The sequence below is a fragment of the Falco biarmicus genome, chromosome 6 (assembly GCF_023638135.1).
Source record: "Falco biarmicus isolate bFalBia1 chromosome 6, bFalBia1.pri, whole genome shotgun sequence".
NCBI lineage: Eukaryota > Metazoa > Chordata > Aves > Falconiformes > Falconidae > Falco > Falco biarmicus.
In genome coordinates, this window is record NC_079293.1 from 82,817,477 (window position 1) to 82,840,564 (window position 23,088).

Below are 23,088 nucleotides of genomic sequence, written 5' to 3' on the forward strand. Positions count from 1 at the left end.
CTTTTTCATCTGCATGAGGAAGAATGAATTTGATGCTGTTTGATTCTCATAAACTAGCTTTGGTGGTTGCAGTTTCTTTCCTTCACTTATTTGTTCTAAACATTTTCCCCCAAATTCTCCCTTTTTAGTGGAAAAAATCATTAGTCTTAGTTGAACTGTCCTGTATTTGGCATTTCAGAATCGTTTCCCTTACTACTTAAATCAGTGGCTCTGCAAGCACACTGCTTCTTGGGCTATTGTTTCACCTCCCTGTGCGGTACCTAAATGACAACGGTTTTAGGATGGGGTGGAAAATGGAGTGTTAAAATAAGTTAAACAGGCATTGAGGGAAGGTGGAAGGGGGGAGAAGTTGCAGAAAGTTAACTGAAAGGTACACACTATGTACTTAGGACAAAGAATATATTTTTCAAAAGCATTGAGTCCTTTTTAGAAAAGAGGGGTGGGCATTTCAGATCCCAGATTTCATTGACTGACATTTACTTTCCTAAATCAGGAAGATGCTTTAAAGACTTTGTAAGCACTGGTACCTACTGATTTATGAGATACAGGCTGTTGGCAACTGATATTACGGTGACCATTTTTTTTTTGTTTTGGATTCTGTGAAAGGGTGAAGCTGAGTTTGCCCGAATCATGTCTCTGGTTGATCCCAATGGGCAAGGAACCGTCACTTTCCAGTCCTTCATTGACTTCATGACCAGAGAAACGGCAGACACAGACACAGCTGAGCAAGTGATAGCTTCCTTCAGAATCCTGGCTTCAGATAAGGTCAGTCATCCTGCTGCTGGCTGTAAGGACTCAGTAGCTCTCCTATTTAGCCCTTCTTGGCTGAAAGGCTTGTACAAGCCTTTCAGTAATAGCGAAGCTTTGTTTTCAGTTTCTCAGACTTCAGAGAACGCACTTGCTTTTTCTTGTTTGGAACCAAGACTCTTAGCTGAAGTGGGTGCAGAATTCAAGGCTTGGCCTCCTGTCACAAAGAGCCGACATAAAATTAGACGTCTTCAGCATGACTTAGACAGTTTGTCTGTATAATGGATATATTGTACATCAGATTATTTCCACACAACAGCCTGGATTAGAGGGAAACTCGTTCTGCCTTTCATGCTGTTGTCTGGATGTTTGAACACAGAGTTTGGCCCTCTGGACCATAGCCTGGGTGACTTGCACAAGACTTCACCTAATTATGAGCCATGTTGTGATCTGACAGCTCATTCAACAGGGTGATGTGTGCAATGTGGTGTACCCCTATCCTAGGAGGAGCAGGAGGAGAAGGCCTCCTGTAGTTACTGGGTTTGTGGAGGAAGCTCCTGAATTTGGCATACTTTCCTCCCCACAGCCAGATCCACTGGTGAAGGAGTGGTGAATGAAGATGCAAGGGAGGATAATGGCAACACAAGAGCTTCTGGAGTAGTCAGGGCCACACACGGTGCTGCCAGGAAATCAGTCCTGTGCTATAGAGACAGGAGGGATCACAGCAGTGCACGTCTATTTGCCCAGGCTTGCTCTATTGATAGTCTTGTTACGGCTGTTTGCATGGATTTTGTGATCTCAGTTACTGTGGACCACATTTTGAATTCCAGACATGTTTTCAGTAGGAATTAATGTGGAACATGGAAGCCAGGGTCTCAGGAAAAAATGGTTTTCATTACTTTGCTATTTTAAATAATGGCAAGTCTGTTAACAGAGGCTATCCTTCATATCATAAATGCAAACCATTCAGAGCAATAATGCATCTTTCATTACAACTGTATTAGGACCTTGAAACTAACAGGGTGTAACTGAAAATGTGTCTGTCCCGCCACTGCAGAAGGGGCAGCAGTGCACTAGAGATGCTGACTGAACTATCCATGGATGAGCTGTATCGGCAGCAGCCGGTACAGTGCTCGGTAGCTAACACGCGCTGCCACATATCCTGAGACTGGATTTTGCCCTAATCTGTTTGTTGGTGGAATTATCCCCTTCAGCTCAACATCAGGGATGGAATTTACCAGGGAAAAAAAATGGTCTTAGAAAAATAGGCAGGATGTACAAGTTTATTAGGCACAGCTACAAAAAATAAACTTATTTTGTGTCTTTGAAGAGTACATACTGAATTTGTCAATCCTTTCCCCTCTCCCAGCCTTACATCCTGGCAGATGAATTACGTCGCGAGCTGCCTCCTGAGCAGGCTCAGTACTGCATCAAGAGAATGCCTCCGTACACCGGCCCAGGTTCTGTTCCCGGGGCTCTGGATTACACCTCTTTTTCATCAGCACTGTATGGAGAAAGCGACCTCTGATTCTGTAATTGGCCGTATTCATGGTAGACACTAAAAATACCCACTTTATTGCCCAGATTGCTTCTCGAAAGCTTTGACAAGCTGATTTAAAAATGAGTTTTACAAATACAGTAGGTACCATCAGTGTAAAGTGCTAGTAGCGGAAGTAACTAGTGTATATTATAGTGTGCAGCACGCTAGATTTCTGCATTGTTGGTTTTAGGTTGTCTGTCCTATAGAACGCTAGAGAAGATACTAAAAAAAAATCACAAGATATTAGATTTGGAAATATCCATTCAGGAAATAGAACGTAAAACCTAAGAACATTGAAACTCACAAAATATTTCTCTATTTTCAAAATGTTTCAATGCCATATGCGCTTCTTCTACGATGTTCATAAAACTTTGTTAGAAGTCCTGCTTTTTTCTTTCATAGAGCAATATTATTTTCCTCTAATGATTTCTGATTTTGTACACTTCTACCAGTGGAATAAAATATTAAAATGCAGTTTTTAATGGAAGAAATATACCAACCAAGTAAACTACTTAATTATGAAAATAATTCAGAATGCTATGCTTTTGTCTCTTAAAGATGGCTTTGTCTTATCACAAAGAGTTGTAATATAGGGGGGAGAAGCTGAAAAGCTGATTAAATTGCGGGTTTAGATTTCTGTAAGCAGTACTTTTAGGCCTTTAACTTTTACAGCTGAGGGAGTACAACTTTTATAATCAGAAATAATAAGGAAGCTAATTTCATGTGAGCTGTTTTGTTTTGAAACCCTCATTCTTGTCTGTGCTGGACAGTCTTTGTTTCTTAGTATAAGAAAGCCAGTGTCTTGTGTTAGTGGGCAACATTCATCTCTGTCCTGCATAATGCAACATCCTGTCTGAGCAAAGGTAGTGTGGTTGTCTTCCAGCTTTAACTGTTCAGTGCTCAAATTTCAGTATGTCTTGACTTCTGGATCGCAGGCAGTTCTGTCTGTATTATGCTCCTGTGCGCTCGTCATTTACTGTTTTGGGTGGGGTTTTCTTCCATCTTGAGAAATGATAGAGAAGTAAAAGCAGTCACTTTTTTACTTGAATCCTACTGACGCTGTGGAAATGCAATGTAATCAAACAAAACCATTTACAAATGGTGAAGTGAGCTGTGCAGCCCAGTGCTATTAAAGCAATGATGTGCCTATTAAATAAAGTCTGCTTTTCAAAACCTTATGAGGCTCTGTCATTGGCAGTCATCTGGTGGTTCCATCTAAGAACGGGAAACATTTCTGAACATTAAAGGAGGTTTCAGTCTGCCAAAAGTTAAAAGAAGTATGTCATGGATTTCTATACACTGTGTTTGCATGAACAACAGTCGCTACATGCTGAAAGGACAGGTATGGCTTCATGAAGTGAGATGGAGCTCAGAATGAGTGGGACAGTTTCCATTTAGTCACCTGAGCACAAAAGTCCATAGGTTGCTAGAGCTGTAGCTTTGATTTCAGTGAGACTTAGGCACTAATGCTTTTGAAGATATTCGCCTTAGCTTTTCTGTATCTCTTTTTTTCTTCATGTGCAAAAAAGGAGCTGCTAAGTATGCAATGATGCTTTCACTGGCCTTTGCTTTGAAATCTACAAATGGGAAACATTAAAAATCTGTGTGTGATTTCAATCCTAAAGCAGGTCTCCTGCAGGTAAAGTGCATGTGGTGGGAGCAATTTCCAAACAATCCCAGAGAGGAGATAGGCAATGACCAAATACCTCTTCCTCCTCCACCTTGTGTACAAAGGCCAGTAGAGAACTTCAGAGAAATCCTAGGGCTAAAATCACATCTCCTACAGTGCCTGTGCAGCCTTGCACACAGCCAGAAGCTGCTACTGCCACTGCTGCTACTGCCACGGTGCAGTGCCATCTCTTTTTGTGATGACAGTGCTCGTACAAAGTCGGGAAGCTCTGCCTTACAGCAACGGCATTTCCAGCTAAATGACTGCTGGGCAGGCTGAATCTTATTAAAAAATAAATCTCTGTATCTCTCATTGTCACGGTTTAATGCAACTAGAGTAAAACATTGAGCTTCCAAACGTGGCACAAAAGCAAAATCTCAGTGCTACAGTCAGGATTATGCTAAAAATTGGCACAGAGACAGCATATATCTGACACCTCTGTCAGGTGTCATTCATGTTCTCTACCTGCTGATTTCTATACTGTGATAGTCTTCCATTTTTTATAGTATGGAAGAGACTCATAAACTACTCCTTTAGCTAAATGTTCTGTTGATTAAAACGTGTGAGAGATAACAGTATCAGCAGCAAGAGAAAAAGACTTTTAGAAGTAATTTTTTCATTCCCATATCAGGTTTCTAATTTCTGTAGAATGAACAAAACCAGTGGCAGATTGCTGCAGGGATTAACTGCCCCATCTGTACTTGCCTAAAAATGTTATACTGTATTTATTAGTTTTAATAATACGTCTTTCACATAACAAAAGGGTGTATCATAAAGTTATTTCTCCCAGCATCAACTATTTTTAGGGTAACCAGATTGAATAAGTAAGCTGTGTTATTTTACCCTGAAGAGGGTAAAATTCAAGGTTCTTTAAAATATTCTGTGGTCAAGTTCCAGAGCAATGGGTTTAACAGAGAAATTTCCTTTTCCTCGAAGGCTCCATTTTTAGTAGGTGGCATTTGTGGTTTTCTGTAGAACTGCTCTGTTCACAGTGCAGTGAACAATGCAGTGACGTTTTATGTCTATGCAATTATAGCAGCAAACTAACTTTACTTAAAAAAAGCATGGTAACGGAGCGCAAGGCGATGAAAGTACCGATCACAGGGGCCAAATCAAGGGTCAACGGGTCAAGGTACAGCATTATTTTGATGGCCATGTGAATGAAGGTTATAGAATAAATTAAAATTAAAAAAAGTCAGTAAGGTTTTAAGTTGCTTTAATGACTGTAGTGCAGATGTCTTCCACGAGTTTACACGGATACAACAGTTCTTTGAAAATCTTCCTGCCGAGATAATCTCGATTTTCTAGTAATCATTTTCAGTCAGTGATCTTCAGAAAGGTGCTGATGCAGGCAGAAAATTGTTGCCAGCTCCGTGCTACCTTCATACCTCCTTGCTTCACACCTAGCACTTCTTTTCTTACCTACTGGCCACAAAAGGCATGGATCACAGCTGCTCCTAGTGGCTTGTATTTTCATCACTGGACTGTGAACTGAATTTGGCAGCATTACCGGACCTGCTGCTCTTGTTTGGGTACTGCAGGTCTGCCTCCTTGCCAGTGAGGTTCCTGCTCCTGCCTGCCTTGCCGTCGCTTTTGTGCCTACTCTGTCACCAGGACCTTCCAGTTCTCCTGCACGGGGTGAGCCCTGCAGCTTCGACTGATTTTTCGAGGCACTGTCTATTGAATGGAGAACTTTATAAATGGCTTGCTCTAGCCCCTCAGCTTGTGGACATCTGGCAACACAGGCAAGAAGCTCTGCCAGCAAGTAGGAGAGCAGGAAGTACCTTCAAGAAACCTGTTTCCATAATCAAGTCCGGACTGATCCAGAGCAGATGCCATACTGCCCTGGGCAGGGGCAGTGGCAGCTCAGACTTCACTCGGCTGTGTTAACGGAGAGAAAGAAGCTGATTATCTCACGCACATCCACAGCAAAATGTTTCCTAACTCTCTAAGCTCAATGTTGAGCAGGTTTTCCTTGGTGCACACATTTAGCTGCATGTGACCTGGCCCTTTTCCCACCAGTTCCCAAGCTGTCATGGGGCAGCTGGTAAGCCTGCAGTGGTTCTTCCTCTCTCTTCTATGAATTTGATGTTGATGCCTGAAAGATGCATACTGAAGATTTTAAAAATGCTGTAAAATTTCATACTCATATGAAGCCTGTAATAAACTGAAAACAGGTGACACTTTGCCTTGTGCAGCAGTACTGATAAGCTGTAATACTACACCCGCTGTTGAATTCCCAGTCCTCTTCATGCCTGCATTTCAGCCCTTCTAGGCATTTATACACGTTTTGATCGACACAAATTGTCTAAAGAGATGCAAAAGGTTATATCCTGTTCACTTTACTGTGTTTATTTTCACTGTGATGGAGATTTCAGGCTTTTTTTAAAGTCCAAAATCGTTCTATGGTAAGTAGAGTAAATCTGTTGATATTCCTCTAAGCCGCATATGTTTAATAGGCTATTTTGGCATTTGGAGTGGGCTTACAATTGATCTTGAAAGAATCAGCTTTCTTTTGGTTTCTGATAATATTTTGATCCCAGAATAGAAATGTTAAGAGAATAATTTGACTTAAATGGAACAAATAATTTATATTTGGATCACAAAAATTCACCCTCTAAGTTATGGGGCTAGAAAATTAGTTATTAAATAAAAAAATGTAATTCTTAAGCACAGAGGAAATTCTGAAAGTAAAAACCCCAAGTAATGTAATTTAGTCATCTGAAATGGGGCAATAATCCAGCTGTAGCAGAATAGCACAAGTGGTAGGTAATCTTACAGAGTGCCAAGAGCTGTGCTCTGAAATCAGATTAATCTGTTTTGCAGTTTTCGCTGTGAATGCTTCACTTGGATATAATCCTCTGAAATAGGACTGTCCTTTAGTAACATGAATAATCCCACTGTTCTTGTTTAAATAAGGATTATTATGTGAGTAGCCCATTTGGAACTGCATCCTTAGGAATAAAGGCAGATAATATGGGAATGAAAGGCATGTTTTTGTAATTAATATTATGGAGGTATCTAAAACACATACCCAAAAGGTAAAAGAGTGTGCTAGATCAATGTGTTTGGTCTTATACATGCATAAGGTGAGTATACCATTGGACTACATGGGTGGGCAAGTGACGTGGTGAACTGGTGAACCAGACCCTTGGCACTGGTTCACTGGAAAAAAAAAATCAAAATATGAAGATGGCTTTGTTTGCTTCAAACACTACCTGGTTTTGAAAGATCTGTGAGAGTTTAGCTGGGTGTGGGAGGAGCTGGGGAAAGCAGCAGTTTGAAAAATACCTTCAAATATACTTGAAATAGCAAAACTCAATCTGACTTCAAGATTATTATTTTTTTTTTGCTATGGGTATCAATTTGGATTTATAGTTTAATCCTGTTGCAATTAGGAAGATGCTAGCTTCACTGAAGCACCACTTACAACCACCTCCAGAAACAAGGATTCTCACCATGATGATCAATACTTGCATGACCGATACTATGTTTTGCAACTGATATTTAAGTAGGACTAATTCCCAGCAGTATTAAGGTCAGGTTTCTCAGACATGGGAATAATGGCACCTTTGTGTCCTCCCATCCTCTACTCCATTGCTCCAGCAACTCCAAGCTACTCTTGGTGTTACTCTAAATGTTTGAAAGTGAACAGTATTTTGACAGCTTAATTTAGTAAAGTAAGAATAAGACAAAAAAACCCACAACACACCACTTTTCAAGCTTAAGGGCATGGTCACTGCAAGTCCGTGAAGGTTTCCTGCAAATACACCGTGTATTAGAGCTTCTCAAAGAAACAGTTAAAAAATCTTGGTTACTGCAGGTGTGTGGCAGCCTCAGGACTGGCACATGCCACTGGGACTCAGCATGGCACAGTACTGTCATCATTGAAACTAAACCAAGAAAAGGGACCTGAGATCCTCTAACATTGAAAAACATAAATAAGGCTGAACTTCTGTGTTGATACTCCTTTGCTGGATGATCTGGTTTGATCATCCACTCCCCTTCACCCTCTGAAGCGTGTCTTGCCTCAGTTGTGTTCATGCAGCCTGTACAACTCCAGTTTCTTAAACAGATTAAACAGAGTCTGCAGCTGGGTGGCTACTGCCCTCGTCTTGCTGCTGCTCCTGTGTCAGCTCTGGAGACAGTTCAGCTGCAGACAAACTGGATCAGAGACCTGTTCACACTGAAAATTGACCTTTAAGGAAGAACTGTGTTCAAAGGTTAGCACCTGCACCAGGAAAGGCATCAAAATACGAGGATGGCACAGGGTAGAATTTGGGGCTGACTGTTCACAGCACCTCACAGTCAAACGGGCTCAGATGGGTTGTGAAATTGCAGTATAAATGGGAATACGTGAAATGATCCTGAAAAGAACCTTCACATTTTCAGCTCTTTTTTTCTTTTTTTTTTTTTTTCCTTTCTCACTGACCTACTTAGACGCAGTTACACAAACAACTGCACTAGCACACGCAAGGACGTGCTGAGCTATGGTACAAAGATCTGTTGCCACAAAACAACTGCGGAGAGAGTGAGCTTTTTAACCCAAATTGCTGCCAGAGAAAATTTTCATAGTGTTATGTGGCATGACAAAAAGGTTGTAAGTTGTTCAAAAGTCAAGCACAGAAATATACCCCTAACATCTCTTAATGAACAGTTCTCAAAGCGTTGCCCATCATTATAATATATGCAAATTATGTATAAAAGGTATAAAATTAAGCACACTCTGGGAGTACCTAACTTTTGCTTCTGTTTAGTGTATTCCACTTCTGTTATTTAGCTTTCAGAGTTCCTGGGTTTCCAGACCATCGCACGTTACACCGGAATTTTGGGACGTGTTTTTGCAGTGGGAGCTTGGGCTGACCGCTGCAGCGGTTTGCTGAGGGACACGGTCTGCTCTGCAGCGACACCTCCTGGCACTCAACACTTCAGCATAGCCCCTTACAAGTGACGTTGGGCTACTGTCTGCTGATTTGTAGGGTGCCTGTATTCCTTCTGAAGTTGAATTAGCCATATACATCATTTAAACATAAAGCTACGTTTTTATATGTACTTGCGTCACCATTGACCAAAGTGACAGTTGATTATAAAGGTTCCTAGATCGCATTGGGCTCAAAGGGTTTGTAACCAACTGGTTTTGTGCCTCAAAAGAAAATTCAAGAGTGAACGTTTAGCCTCCAGGAATCATCTGCGCTAATGGCTTTTAACTCATTTTGAGTCCCCTAAAAATTTTCCAGCGAAAATGCACAAGCTGTTATTAAGCACCGTAAATGTAGTAACCCATACTCTTCGCCGACAAAAGGCTTTACCGTTGCCGCACGGGGCTGAGGCTCAGGTGCCAGAAGGAGGAAAACAAACTCAGTTCATTTCTGTTGGCACAGAACCAGCGGCCTCTGCCTCTTCCCCTGCAGCACTGGCTTTGCTTGCTTGTTATCGAACCACCCACGGCGCACAGGAAAAGCTGGTCAATAACGCATTTTACAGACTTACTTCTTTTTTTTGTATTTTCAACACCGAACTAAGTTTAAATGACAATGCTGTCCATATTTATTAGTGGCAGCTGAATTGGTAGCACTGCAGATGAGCGCAGGTTATTCCCCTCAGCTGTTCCGACCCAGGGCAGGCCAGCATTCGCTGCACGCAGCGGGGCTCCTCTGCAGCTGTAACCGGTGGGTATGTCTTTTAACGTTTTTAGACCTCAGGTAAGAACTTGAAAGGATTTGTGTCATCAGAAGTGGAATTCTTGTGTCAAAATAAGGCACGCTTTACTCGTTTTGTTTGACTGCCAAACTGTGCCTTCATTTGCTTGATTCCTATAATATAAATGTGTTTTCAGGCTTACACGCCCGTCACATCCATCCATACAAGACTGGCAAATCTGATTTCCAGTCTTTGTAAGGCTGATTTACATCTGCTCCCTCTCAGCACCAAGTTGTCTCAACCGCAAATGCAAGCGTTGTCGGCTTTTCACAGACTCATTCCCCTCTCGCCCTGCCCGGTGGCCAAACCGCCTCCCAGTCACGACGTGGGGCAACGCCAGCCACGGGCACTCAGCGGTAGGGGCGGCAGCTCGGCGGGCTCTGCTCTCCTCATGCAGCCGCCAAGAGCTGCCGTCCCCAGGCTGCCAGGGGAAGAGCATGGCACCGCCGCAGGAGCACGGTGAGCGCTCGGCCTCTCACGGCGGCTGCCGACCCAGCGCCAGGGTCTCCCGCGCAGCGGCCGGGCGGCCCCGCAGCGGGCCCCAGGAGCCGGCTGGGAGGGGGCAGCCCCGAGCCAGCGCCTGTGTGTGACAGGCGGCGGGGGATACACGCCCCCCGCTCCCCCCGACCGCCGCCCGCTGCCCCCGCCGGCACCAACGGCGCGGCGCGGGGCGGGGACGGCTCGGCAGCATGGCGCCCACGGGGCCGGCGGGCGCCCACCCGCTGGGTAACGGCTGCGTGCGCTGGGGGGGGGGGGGTGGCGGCGGCGGCGGCGGCGGTGCGTGTGTGTGGGGATGCGTGTGCGCGCGCACCGGGTGCCGGGGGGACATGTGTGCGTGTGTCCCCACCGGGGCCCGGCGCTCGGCGCCCGCCACGTGCCGCCGCCGTGGCAGCGAGCGGGGCCGGTCCCACCTGCGGCCGCCGGCGGCGACGGGCCGGGCCGGGCCGGGAGGGACAGAGCCGCTTTCCCCTTCCCCGCTCCCGCCAGCGGCGGCTGCGTGGCGCCGTGTGAGGGGGTTGGCGGCGGGCGCTGTGGCCCTGCTAGGTCAAGCGGCGGGCTCGCCCTCCCCTCACCTGGTGCCGCCGCACCTGGGCGGTCTCCCCCTGAGGCGGGCGGTCTCTTTCCCCCCCTGAGGCGGGCGGTCGCCCCCTGAGGCGGTGCTGCCGGGGCGCGTTAGTTACTCGCAGCGTTGTAGCTTTTGTAAAAGCCGCGGCTGGCGGCTCGGCGCCGGTGGAACCGTGGCGGCGCCGGTAGCGGTGCCGATGTTGCAGCAGACCCGGGCTTCGCTCAAGCTAGAAGGGGTGCGGAGGGCGGTGGGACACCCGCACTAGCCCATCTGACCCAGAGGGGTCAGTGCCAGAAAAATAAATTAAATAAACGCTTGAGAGGCTGCAGCTTGGTGGTAGCGACCGGTGTGCCCCAGCTGCTCCGTGGCCGCAAGCCAGTAGGTGCCATGTTACAGGTTACACAGAAGCCGTTGGGAGGGGAGAAGGTGTAAAAATAGCTGCCGGTTGGAATCGTCGTTTAAAAAGGGGTTTTTGTCAACGTCTGCTTTTAGTGGTGCCGCTACCTGCAGAGATCCCAAGCACTTTCCTTTTTAATATTCCTCGGGCAATGCTAGCTGCTGAGGCTGTGCTTCAGCCTGGGCTTGCATCGCTTGGCTTGTTAAACAGGCCTGCAGTCGTCCTTGCCGCACAGCTGTGTGCGGCGCCAACTCTATAATCAGCTTCTGTGGTCTGAGGTTTTTTTCAGGTTCCTCTGGCAAAGATGACATTGACTTGCCCTGCCCTTTCTCCTGTGCCATTTGTGGTCAAGCTGTGGCTGGTGACTGTCTTGCTGCTGCAGAACCCACCGGGTTTGACTGAAATGGGATATATGGGAGGGTGTTCCAGCAGCAGCTTGAGAAGTGGTGGCAGTTGGAGAAAAGTTTTGCTTAGATGAAAGCAAAAATTGCATGCCAGGGGCGTGTTTGGAGCCTTGTTGAACAGGCAGAAGGCAATAAATGGTGGTGTGTGCATGGGGCAGTGATGCAAAGGACCTGCATTCAGGAGCAGGCTGTTGGGAAGCTGAGTGAAGTGCTTCTCCTTAGTCTTTCAGTGGCAGGGCATGCCACAAAGTGAGACCGTGCTGGTCTGGAGGCTGGTGTGTTTGCCGGTGGTTCCTGCCTGTGATGAATATCTAATAATCTGTTGGGAACAGTTTAATGTTGGGAGATGGACAGCTGTGGTTGTGACACGGGAAGCCTTTTGAGCCTGGGATTTGCATGTTTAGAGACAGTGGGCGTAACTAACAGGACTTCTCTGTTATCCTGAGACTTCAGTGCCTTTTGTGGTTGTCATTTGCCTTTCAAGCTAGCTTTATAAGTGCATTGACTACACAAGTGTCTGTTATGCAAGACCTGAATGGTTCTTAAGACAAGTTCTGACATGGAAAATGTCAGCAAGGTGCACATAGGTACTCAAGGTGAAGTGGTAAGATCCAATGCTTCTCTCTTTGAATAGGCAGGGTAAAAAATAACCTAGCAATAGGGTGCCGCTGCCCGCTGTTGTAGAGGATCTGTCCACCATCTGTTGCTGCAGTTCATGAAACTCTTCATGTTGCCAGAGGGCATCCAGTTGAAGAAGATGCAATTAATTAAACAGAAGTAACGCTAAGGTTGTCATGATCTGTCTGTGGCATGGGATAGGAGCATCCTTTCTGGCTACAATTGTAATTGCTGTGTGCTGCGCAGTAATTTTTTGAATGCTGAAGAAACTTTTGCTTGGAGTTGGTGCAGGACAATGCTGGCTTGCTGAATTAGGATGTGCAGCAGCCCTGCTGCCTGTCAGGACAGGATGCGGTCAGCTTCGGAAATAGGGGGTACTGTAAGTGCCTGTATCTCCTTCAATTTGTGTTCTTTCACATTACCATGATGAAAATACTATAATACTGTCGCAGCTGGGTTGATCCTTTATCAAAAGCTTTGGAAGCAACTTATAATCCTTTAGTCCCTTCCAAGTACTTGTATACCAGACTTATTTTATACTAAGAATAAATCTTTCATAGAAGTGCATAAATAATAAAAAAACACCTTTTGAGATACATTACAGGCATCAGAAAAATGTGCTTTTAAGCAATTTGCAAGCTTTGAAGTCTGGTTTCGTGTGGAGAACATGCATTTATCCCTTCAATTCTGCCCACATGGTCTGTATGCTGGTTGGGTTGGGATAGGGAGATGAAAGAACATCATCTTGCCTTATCCTCTGAGCTGTCACATTATGAAAATGGAAGGTTACATCTGGGCAAAGTTTATAATTGTTAGCAGTAGAATGACTGTAGGAGACAACAACTGTACCAGAGGGACACCTTGTGTGTTACACAAACTTACTTGGAAACATCTACAAGGGGTAAAAGTTGTTGCAGCTAATACCATTTCTCCTTTCCAGACTAGTAATTCCCTTGTTCATGTGATCTTAAGCTGGAGTGTTTGGGGAAGTGAAGCAGGGTATTAGGGTAGTTTTATTATGTGTTCTGTATCCCACTGACTTTTAAGCCAGTGCTCTTGGGTCTCTTCTGTTCTGTCTTGGTATGGTCTGCTAAAGTAGTTCAAGCCCTAGAACGTTCTGTGGTAACGTGCTTTGTATTTTCACTTTCAGTAGCGTGTAAAACCAAGGTAATTGGTTCTTGGTCTTGTTACCACTGCTGGCTTGCTACTGTTTCTGTTATAGCTAGGTACTATAGGCGGTTCTTCTCCTGGATACTTTTGAATGGCAGAGGGAATCCATTTCCCAAAGCTCACCAGCGATCCTTATGAAACAAATTTTTAATCAACTTCTGGCTGAGCAGAGGTAGGAGCAGGGTCTGTAAACAAACAAACAAACAAAAAAAACCCAAACCCAAACAAAAAACCACAAGACTGACCTGATTTTTCCCTGCTAGGAACTTCTCCAAACATTTTTTCATTTATTCTGTAACAAACTTGTGCTCCCTGTCTGTGGTGGAGAGGAGGATTATGTGAGTTGAATGCTGAATTAAGATGATGGTACTTATTTAGCACAGCTGACTCTGAGCCTCCTCCCTGCTTTTCTTCAAAGGGCAGAGTTCAGCACTTTCTAGCACAGTTTCATGAATCAATCCTTGCTGATTTCTGTGGTCTTTTTGGACCTGCTTGCAGACTTTGTTTCCAACTTGAAAATTGCATCATCAGTGTGCCAGAACGCAGCTTCAAGAAGTGCAGGCTTGTAATGGAAGGAGTCAAGTGTTATCCATAGCAAGGACAGGTAAATTGGGTTTTGGTGAGCTTGGAGCCATTATGCCACTCATTTGTAAAACATAGAGTCTGTGTACCTCTGGCATTGATGGCTACCTTCATGATTCCCACCTTATTTCCTGCAGCTTTTTGAGATGCTGCTAAAAAAGCACAGGTTTTGAAAGGTTCTTCAGAATAAAGCTCTTGCAGAGCTGGGAGCCGAGGAAATCTGTGCTCCTATGAGCAGAAAACCGTGCAGTGAGGTAGCATCTGGTTCAGCAAGGCAAGCTGTAGAGAAAGTGAAACAGGCTGTGTGAGGTTCAGGGTTTAAAACCAAACTATAGATCTTTGCTTCGCAGTGTGTGTGAGAAGATGGGAAGCATGTAGGTAAAAGGGGCCTGCAGAAAGGAGGACTGGTTCTGGGAGGACTCTGATGGCCAGGTTCAGCTGTCTGGGGTGCAGCTCTTGGGTCGGGGGGGTCGATTTAGGGAGGCTATATTAAAGCAAAAGCAAGCTCTAATTTGCATGTCTCCTTGGGTTGTAGTTCTTGCAGAGCACGAGTTATGCTTCATGGGAGTCTGCATTGCAGACGTACTTTCAGATACAGTTTTTTGGGTCTTGCTTCTGAAAGCCTTTAGCTCAAGGACTGATTTTATTTTCATGAATAATTTGATGGTTCAGTGTGAGTAGGCTTAAGCTCTTGTATAAGAACCTGCTGAGCCTGCCAACTTTCAACCTGAAAGGAGGGTGACTTGCTTTTTTTTTTTTTTTAATCTCCCTTCAAATGCTTCATGCTTGTTATAGAGCAGATTTTGTTTGGATTCTCTTCTTGCTGAGACTACATCTGATTTAGAGCCATTTTCCTGGAGTATTGGTATAATTGTAATCTTGTAATACTTACTCTTTGCCTCACATTCTTTCCAGCATACTCTTTTTTTAGCAGTACTGATGTCAAAATAGAAGTTGCATTGTAAGAATGCAGAAGGAAAAAAGTCAAATCAGTTAGCAGGTACTGCTGTGTGTAAGTTGTAATGAGATGTAAGGATGTTCTTGTGCTTAGAATTTGTTTTTACAACTGTTTTGAGGATAGTGCATAACCAAGATGCAAAACAGGTGTTTACTCAAAAGTGAGTAAGCCCAAGATGAACGAATGAGAGATGTGAAGAATAACACATTGTTTCATCTCCATGGTTGTGAAAGATAAGTGAGGTCCCCACTCTTGTAAATTGGGTTTTTGGTAAAGAGGCTGTTTCCTATATGTTTATAAGTGTGTCTTTGTTCTGCGATGATTCTGTGTACATTCTGAAGAGGAAAAGTAGGCTTTTGTGAGTGGTTTTTTTGGGTTTTTTTTCAGTGTCTCAGATTATAGTTTTGACTTGGGTGTTTGGGATGGGCTTCCTTTTGGATCTTAAAGCATTACAATACTGCATCTTTATTCCAAATGATAGCTCTGAGATTTCTACATTTTTCCGTTTCAGTCATTGTTAGATTTACTCTGTCCACTATCTTCAAATTAGCACCTCATTTGCCTGATTTGTTTTCTTCTGGAATTGTTGCAGAGCAGAAGATCTTGCTGTGTTTGTGCAAAAGAAAGTAAAACCTGGTGATTTTCTGGTGGTGTATCTTGGTGTTTGCTCACTAGGAGAAGTGCAAATTTGTTATTTACTACTGTTATACTAGAAAGAGGTGAATTTGTGACTCAGTTGAACTGCTTTTGCTTGCTCAGTTTATTTCTCTTTCTCTGTCATTATGGTATAGGTAATTAAAGTAGCAATTAAAAAAATAACCTTTTTTCTTTTTGAATGAAGCTCACTAGTTTCTTGTTTGAGCTTGTGTACCGCTTCCAGTATGGTGTCTGGTGCCAGGAGGTAGCTTTGCATTGCTGTTCAAATGTTGCTGTGGTGGAAATTGCCACGCTTTTCAGTGTTGGGGACTAGTTTGCATAGAGAATTTGATGTATGCCCTTGTGAACTTTTGATGGTTTTTTTTTCCCAGCAGCTGACTGTACTTAGATAAAGGACCAATCGAGTCTATTTCTATTTAGATAGATGCAGCTGTTAACCTGATATCGGGTGACTGGAGCTGTAGCTGAAGTAAACCAGTTACTGTTTGATTTCAGTAAAGGATTAGTTATTTTATGTTTCTTAAACGGGAAGAGCTCAGGTTGCACAGGTGTATCAATAGGGAATTTCAAAGCTGCTTAAATATTGGAATTATTTTCTTACAGCAGATCCCCAGAAAAGTGTGGAAGATGAAATTGAATCTGTTCTGCAGGAGCGGATAATGATTTTGGATGGAGGCATGGGTACCATGATCCAGCAACGTGCCCTTTCAGAAGAGGATTTCCGAGGGCATGAGTTTAAAGATCATTCCAGGCCTTTGAAAGGCAATAATGACCTTCTCAGTATAACTCAGCCTGATATAATCTGTGACATACACAAGGTAGGTGGTTCTGATTTCTGTCTCCTGACAAGAGAAGGAAGGAGAATTTGGCCTCTGTGCTCCCCTTTTCCATGCCACAGGCTAGTGCTAGGTAACCATGCAAAAAAGAATGAGCAGATTTGACTGTTCTGGTTGTGTGAGCACAGCATTCACGTCTTGGTTCTTGATGTTACCCAGGCAGTGTTGTTTTTAAATCCTTTTTTGACTTAATCCCTGACGCATTTCTGTTATTGTAGATTATGATTTATTTCATTTTTCTTTCAGTTTCTCTGCCTCAACCAGCACTTGAAATGCATCTAAGTAGGATATAACTTGAATTCTAGATGCATATTTCTATAACTGTGTATTAAAGAGCGGTTAAGTGGGGCAGCCTGAAGCAGGCCTCTCCATAGTTAATGAATGTATGTGCTTCCATATTCTTGCTTTTCCCCTAGAATATTGATGTGTGGTCCAGAGAATAAAACAGTCTGGGGTCAATCATTAGGAATTTACAAATAGATTTTATTATTTTCCTCTTCAATTAGACTTCAAAAACTAACTTCCTAAGTCTTGCCTTTTTTGAGTTGCAGGTGTATGTAGGTGTAGGTCTTACTGTAATAATTGTAACATTTGAATAGCATTGCAACCAGTTGAAACCTCACGTTTGTTCTGTTTTTTTCCAATATTTATTAAAAAGTTCTGCATTTTATTTATTAGAATTATACTTGGCTTATGTTTGTTAAATTTGATATGTAATCTGTATTTTTATATTTACATTCTAACTGTTGTTCTTTGGCTTTTAAGAGCAATGGACGAGTTGAAAAGAGTCAGAGTCTTTGACCTATAAAAATTTTAAGAAATACTTGTAGATTGAGTTTAGTCCCTAGCCTGTCAACTGATCTGTAGTGGTCATGAACCTTGGAATTGATAGTAGCTTTTGGTTTTAATTGGGTAAGCTGGTTTAACAGTTGAATTTTGCAAATTTAACAGACCAATAGCGATGAGAGAATGAATGCATTGCATCAAACCAAGTACCCTGCTGTCACTGCTCCAACGGCCAGTTGTGAGTGCTCTAGGAAAAGTGTAAGAAAAGAACAAGTCTGTGGTGGTCCCTGTGCCTGCAACAGCTTTTGGGTCTGGTGCTTTCTGAGCCATTGGTGGTGGCTTCATATTTTATAGCTACCAGTGGTCATTTCTTCTGAGAATTGGGCAGAACTTGAAATAATAGATGAAAATATTTCTACTAAGTAACTGAAATCCCAGTATATGTATGGTTGGGTGGTGGTGTGGGGGTTTTTTTTTTTTTTTTTTTCAATGGCCCAGTGAGTCAGACCTCACAGATATCAGTAACTTGAAAAGTAAATGTTAGCTGTACCTTGCCTGGCAAAGTCAGATTCAATGGTAAGAGGTGATGTATTTTCAAAGGCAAAAATGATCTTCCCGCTTTGAGCGTGTTATTTACTTCTGTGATGGTAGACAGTAAAGTTGAAGAGCTTTTGCTACAATGACAGGTCTGAAATAAACAAAAGCTAGTACGAAACTGTACGCATTTAACGTGTTTCTTTAGATGATTTTTGGAAACTTAATTACTTGGTTATGAGTGTACATGTAAGAATTTGTGTATTTTCTTATAGCTATTTGTAGGTATTTCTATATGTATCCAGGAGGCGCTGAGAGAAAGCATATTAGTTTGTGGCAAAGGATGTTTTAAAGCAAATTTAATTCCTTTCTGCTGTCATTTGGATCAAGGCTTTATTTGCCCTGTTGAACCTGCTGAGCTCATCTGCTTCTTACAGGAAAATCTGAGCGATTTGTTTGATGGCCACATCAGTATATTTCACTTATTAGCACATCAAATGTCTTATTTTCCTTGTATATACAGGGGTCATCTAAGGGTTAACCTGATCAAAAAGAGGAGTTAAGGAGGGAAGAGGGCTACTGATAGAGGTTATAAAAATGCAGTCTGGAATCCACAAAAATATTTCAGCTTGCATTGATTTGAGCTTACTTCAGTGGGCATTAGACAACCAAAATGGAGCAGAAGACTTAGCTGTTTTCAGACTCTGGGCTATTAGTTATAGCTTTAAATGTGATCTGCGCAAAATATAATTCTCCTAATCTTGTATTCTGTCCCAGTATGTTCTTATGCTGTACAGATCCACTCAGAATGTTTGTTTTTTCTAACCTCTGCTTTTGTTTAACTGGTACCTTTTCTGAGTCTGCCCACAGCAGCCCTCACTTGCTGATGGCAATTGGACTATGTCCAACCATGTCCCTGTGGAGAAATCTAGAATGTGCTCCAAATGCTGGACCGAGTGGCCTACATATAAATGTCACCTGTTGGTAGAAAGTGTGGCTGAATATGAAACTCTGAAAACTGGTTACATGGAACACTTCTATTGCTTTGGCCCTGTGCCTTTGAGTAAGGCCTTCAGAGTTGCATCTGCTTTGAATTAGGCGATGATTTGTGACTTTTTGTCAACTGAATGAAACAAAGTATTTGGATTGCTTTTGTTCCATATCTCTGTTTTGGAGGTCTTGCTGTTGTTTGTCTTTTTTCTTTCACGTCTTGCAGGAGTACTTGCTGTCAGGTGCTGACATCATTGAAACTAACACTTTCAGCAGCACCAGAGTTGCACAAGCTGACTATGGCCTTGAGCATTTGGTAAGAATGCTAAACTATTTACACTTTAAAATATTAATCAAGATTTTTGTCTTAGCAGCCAAGATTAGCTTAGTCCCGGAGTCCTTTGGTACTGTGTTTATTGACTGCATGCTGCCTTTTGAGCCACGTGATGGGGTTGTGGCACATTTCCACGCTGTGGACTTGTACTTGCTGTGTGTGACAGTCACTGTGCCTCTTGTTGATGAAGGCACAGGCAGTAATAATTTGTTCTGGGTTTTGGTTGAGCATTCACAGAATGTCTCAGTTCTGTGCACAGGTATATTTTGCTTCAGTCCTTCTAACTTGCCAAATGTCACAGTGGAACTGCTTTTTTCCTGGATGTTATTTGTGTGTTGTTTGTGCCGGTGTATGTAGAAGTCCGTTCAAGCTTGGATATGTCATACCAATTCTGGTTTATTTGTTATTCAGAGAATTTGAGAAATATGTGAAAAAAATACTTGAAAATACACTACTTGAATAAAAAGTGAATTTAAAAGTTGGTTAGTTTTGTCCTGAAAGTCTTGTTCTTTAGCTTTTGTTGACTTCAGCAGGATTTAATTAGTACCTTAAAGAATGAAGTTTTATGATATAGTAGCTGTAGGCTGGGGCGTACGTGGGATGAGACCTGCTATATAACTGTTGCTGACATGTATAGAGCTGTCCCTTTTGGAGTTTTGTAATAATGCTTGTATGGCTTAGGGAGCCTTCAGAGTGTACTGCGAGGCACTGAATGGAAGGGTTGTGTTTCTTTGAGGATGAGTTATGCTGTACTGAACTAAAGGTTATTCAGTAATTTTCTGTAATTGTTCTAGGCATATCGGTTAAACAGAGCCTCTGCATGTGTGGCCAGAAAAGCAGCAGATGATGTCACTGCTCAGACAGGTAAGCAATGTTAATTTTAATTTCTTATTCATTTGCGGGTTTGACTTGCTGCGATCTTTGAAATGTTGTAACTAGAGGATAGCTTGATGATTTACATCACAGGGACTTAACTTGCAGATGTGCACGCGCTTCATTTTAGGTACAGTATCAGTTTCACGTCTGTATTCCTATCACACTAATTTCAGCATGATTGCAGGATCTGGGGTGTGTTCTGCAGGATTGCAGTCCAGGGCCTGCCTGTTTTAGGCTGCAGGTGGTACACATCTTCCACATGTGTGTTAGAGAACACAGTTTCAGCAGGAACTGTTATAAGTTACTTAGGTTTGTATGGCACAATCTTTGTAGTACAGAATTAGGATAGCTGATTCTAGGCAAATGTGGATTACCAGTTACTCCTAGTATTATAAGTCTTGTGGTTTGACTTCACTCAGCAGCAACTGGAGTGTGTTTAGCATGTGACCATCTGCAAATGTGCAGCCTTTTACCTTCTGGACTTTATTTGAGAGGGTTATAGCTCATTTACACTGCTGTAGACAATGCTGTCTTTCAAAGACAGGTAATTTCCTTTTGTATTCTGCCGTCAAACTGTGTTTCAAGCTAACAGTGCTGCTGCTGCTGTCCCAATAACACCTCACTGATGGGATTCATAGTCCGCAATAAAAATATATAAGATTTGAAATACACTTTAAAAAAAGTGAGGTTTTTTTTTTTATGAACACATACCAGAATATTTAAATCAGGTTATCTAGTGAAAAATGCCAGGATAGTTCTATGCTGCCCATTTAAGATAATTGAATGAAGCTTCCTGTGTCAGAAACAAATGATACTTAGAAGAAAAAACAGTTGAGCCAATTGCCTTTTTCATAGATGTTGTTCTGTCTTGTGTGGATACACTGAATGTCTCATTGGATAGGATTAAACCAAAAAAGTCAGCTGTGCTGGATAATCCTGTGCTGATCAAACTTTTGACTTGAGACAGGAGTTTAGTGTTTTATAGTTCTTTATGTGCATTCCTTGGTGTTCATGGAGGATTTATATATTAACTTGGCTGCCATTGTAAAACCAGAGGTAATTTTTTTTCTTTTTTTTTGTTTTTCTGTGTCTTGTTTAGGAATTAGGAGATATGTTGCTGGAGCCATGGGTCCAACAAACAGGACACTCTCTGTGTCACCATCTGTGGAGAGACCAGATTACAGGAACATAAGTAATTATAACCATCAAGTTATTTAACTTAGGTGATGGTCTTGAAAGAAATACTGCCAGATGAAATTAACATCATTGCTGTTTTACAGCTTTTGATGAACTGGTTGAAGCGTATAAGGAACAAGCCAAAGGACTTTTGGATGGAGGAGTTGATATCTTGTTAGTGGAAACTGTATTTGATACAGCCAATGCCAAGGTAAGACTCCTGGGGAAAAAAACCCCATGTTAGTATTGTAAGTATTTGGTGTACTGTCTAAGGAAATTCAACATAGTACTTGTAAGAACTATCAGCTGCTGCTTACTAAATACATGAAAAGACTCTTCAGTTGATAGCAAAGAGGTAGAATGTAAGGAGATGTTTTTTTTAATCAGCCTTTTCCAGCGTTTTTCCTTTGCCTTTTAATATGTGCCCTTAGCATCTTTCTGACTGTGCCGGCTGTCCTTCTGTTCCCAGAAGCTCTGCGGTGTTGCAAAACATGTCCAAATGCATCTGATGTTTGTATTTTTCAGCATAACATGTCTGCCTAAAGAGAGGCACACTGGAGTGGGATTGTCCAGTGTATCCGATTGTGGGCATGGGAAGGCTTGTGAGACAGTTCTGTTAAAATGTTGTTTTTTTAGGAACTCTGACACTGCCATCAGCTTTAAAAAAGAACAGTTGGGAGTAGAGGATTAGAAGGGTGAAAGAGGAGGAATAAAATGTTGAAATAGCCGTAGTTTACATGATTTTGACACCTCCTTCTTTATCTAATAACTGCTTAGTGCAGGTGGTGGAGTTGTTAAGGCACTTAAAACTGTCTTGCAATTTTACGTGGGAAGGTCTGGCTGGGTATGCACACAGCTTTTTGTTAAGCTTTTGCCATAGGCTGATTAATGTGTACAGTGGCATGAGTTGCCCTTTGTAGATTGACCAGTCATCATGGAGGTTTGGCTAGGATCCTGTAGGTTTAACATAGGTGCTGAGCTCATGTTCTCATGCAACTTTCTTACCCTAAAGAGATGGGAAATTTTCAGAACCTTCTAAGGGGTCACTGCAGTCCTTACTGTTAAAATTAGAGGCTGTTAGAATCCTTTGCAAACTGCATGTCTAAACAGGTTGAAGGGCAGCAAATGTGTATGTACTGAGAATAGTACATACAACCGTGTTTGGTGGTGGGGGATTGTGCTGGAGATGTGAGGGAGAAGTACACACCAATGTGATTTGGATTTCAGACTAGTCTTGGTCTTATTTGGTTATCCCATGGTACTTCCTTTCTACTTGTTACCAAAATGTGTTTTGGAACATTTGGAAGATGTTAGGGGCAAGGGTAAAACCTCTTGAGTATAGTGGGTTCTCGCAGGCATATGAGGTAGCAAGTTGCATAAATAGCCATTAAAAATATTTAAAAAACCAAAAAGCAAATGCACACAAACCAAAAAAGGCAACAAACTGAAGAAGTCCTGAAATGTCCATTAATATTTTGCAACTTATTCTTCCACAGGCAGCTCTTTTTGCACTCCAGACATTGTTTGAAAAAGAATATGCTTCCCGACCCATATTTGTAAGTATATATTACCTATTTAATATTTTACATGTACTTAAGCATGATTTGTGAACTGGCTGAGATGGTGGTTGATTGAAGTGTTTTGAAATGAAGGAAATAAGTGTCTTGGAAATATACCTTTTTGACATAATTGGGAAAGGAAAAACTGATGTGAAGAGCTTTATGACAGCCTTGGGTAGCTCTGTTGAGCTTATCAATCTGAAAACTAAGGAATGACTTCATTCCAGTGCATATTTGTTTTGTGCGTTTCTACAGGAAAAGGTTTGATGATGATTTTTTTTCAGGCTTGCTGTCTTAAGGGTAATATGAACCCAGTGCTTCAAGGATGAAATTAAGCAAATACTGCCATATTTTCAAGTAGCATATGAGTGGCCATTTGAAGTCAGAAAAGGTCTGTGTAACTCCATATTCTTTCTCTGACATGTCTTTTTCTGACAGCAGGTAGTCATGAATGCATAGCAAGGAATATGGAAAAAAATCAGCTTGTTT

General features: G+C 42.5%; 2 protein-coding genes across 21 annotated transcripts in view; both read left to right on the forward strand.

Annotated features, from left to right (window-relative positions):
* The window catches only part of ACTN2 (actinin alpha 2), a 69,785-nt gene extending 66,322 nt beyond the window's left edge, over positions 1-3,463 (forward strand). For all 7 annotated transcript variants that reach the window (XM_056344447.1, XM_056344442.1, XM_056344445.1 and 4 more), the window contains 2 exons: positions 607-765; positions 2,117-3,463. In XM_056344447.1, the coding sequence (XP_056200422.1) occupies positions 607-765; positions 2,117-2,275 (318 nt within the window). In that variant the 3' untranslated portion in view covers positions 2,276-3,463. The remainder of the gene's footprint in view (positions 1-606; positions 766-2,116) is intronic.
* A 6,403-nt stretch (positions 3,464-9,866) lies between these two features.
* The window catches only part of MTR (5-methyltetrahydrofolate-homocysteine methyltransferase), a 58,081-nt gene continuing 44,859 nt past the window's right edge, over positions 9,867-23,088 (forward strand). For 4 of the 14 annotated variants that reach the window (XR_008822675.1, XR_008822676.1, XR_008822677.1 and 1 more), the window contains exons 1-7: positions 10,251-10,382; positions 16,112-16,326; positions 18,881-18,970; positions 19,783-19,852; positions 20,964-21,056; positions 21,145-21,251; positions 22,537-22,596. Coding sequence is in view for 3 of the 14 variants with exons in the window: in XM_056344326.1 (XP_056200301.1) it covers positions 10,346-10,382; positions 16,112-16,326; positions 18,881-18,970; positions 19,783-19,852; positions 20,964-21,056; positions 21,145-21,251; positions 22,537-22,596 (672 nt within the window). In the remaining 11 variants the exon portion in view is untranslated. Of the gene's footprint in view, positions 10,116-10,246; positions 10,383-16,111; positions 16,327-18,880; positions 18,971-19,782; positions 19,853-20,963; positions 21,057-21,144; positions 21,252-22,536; positions 22,597-22,883; positions 22,991-23,088 lie in introns of those variants that run through there. The other 10 variants (XR_008822687.1, XM_056344328.1, XR_008822686.1 and 7 more) reach the window with 8 other exon arrangements.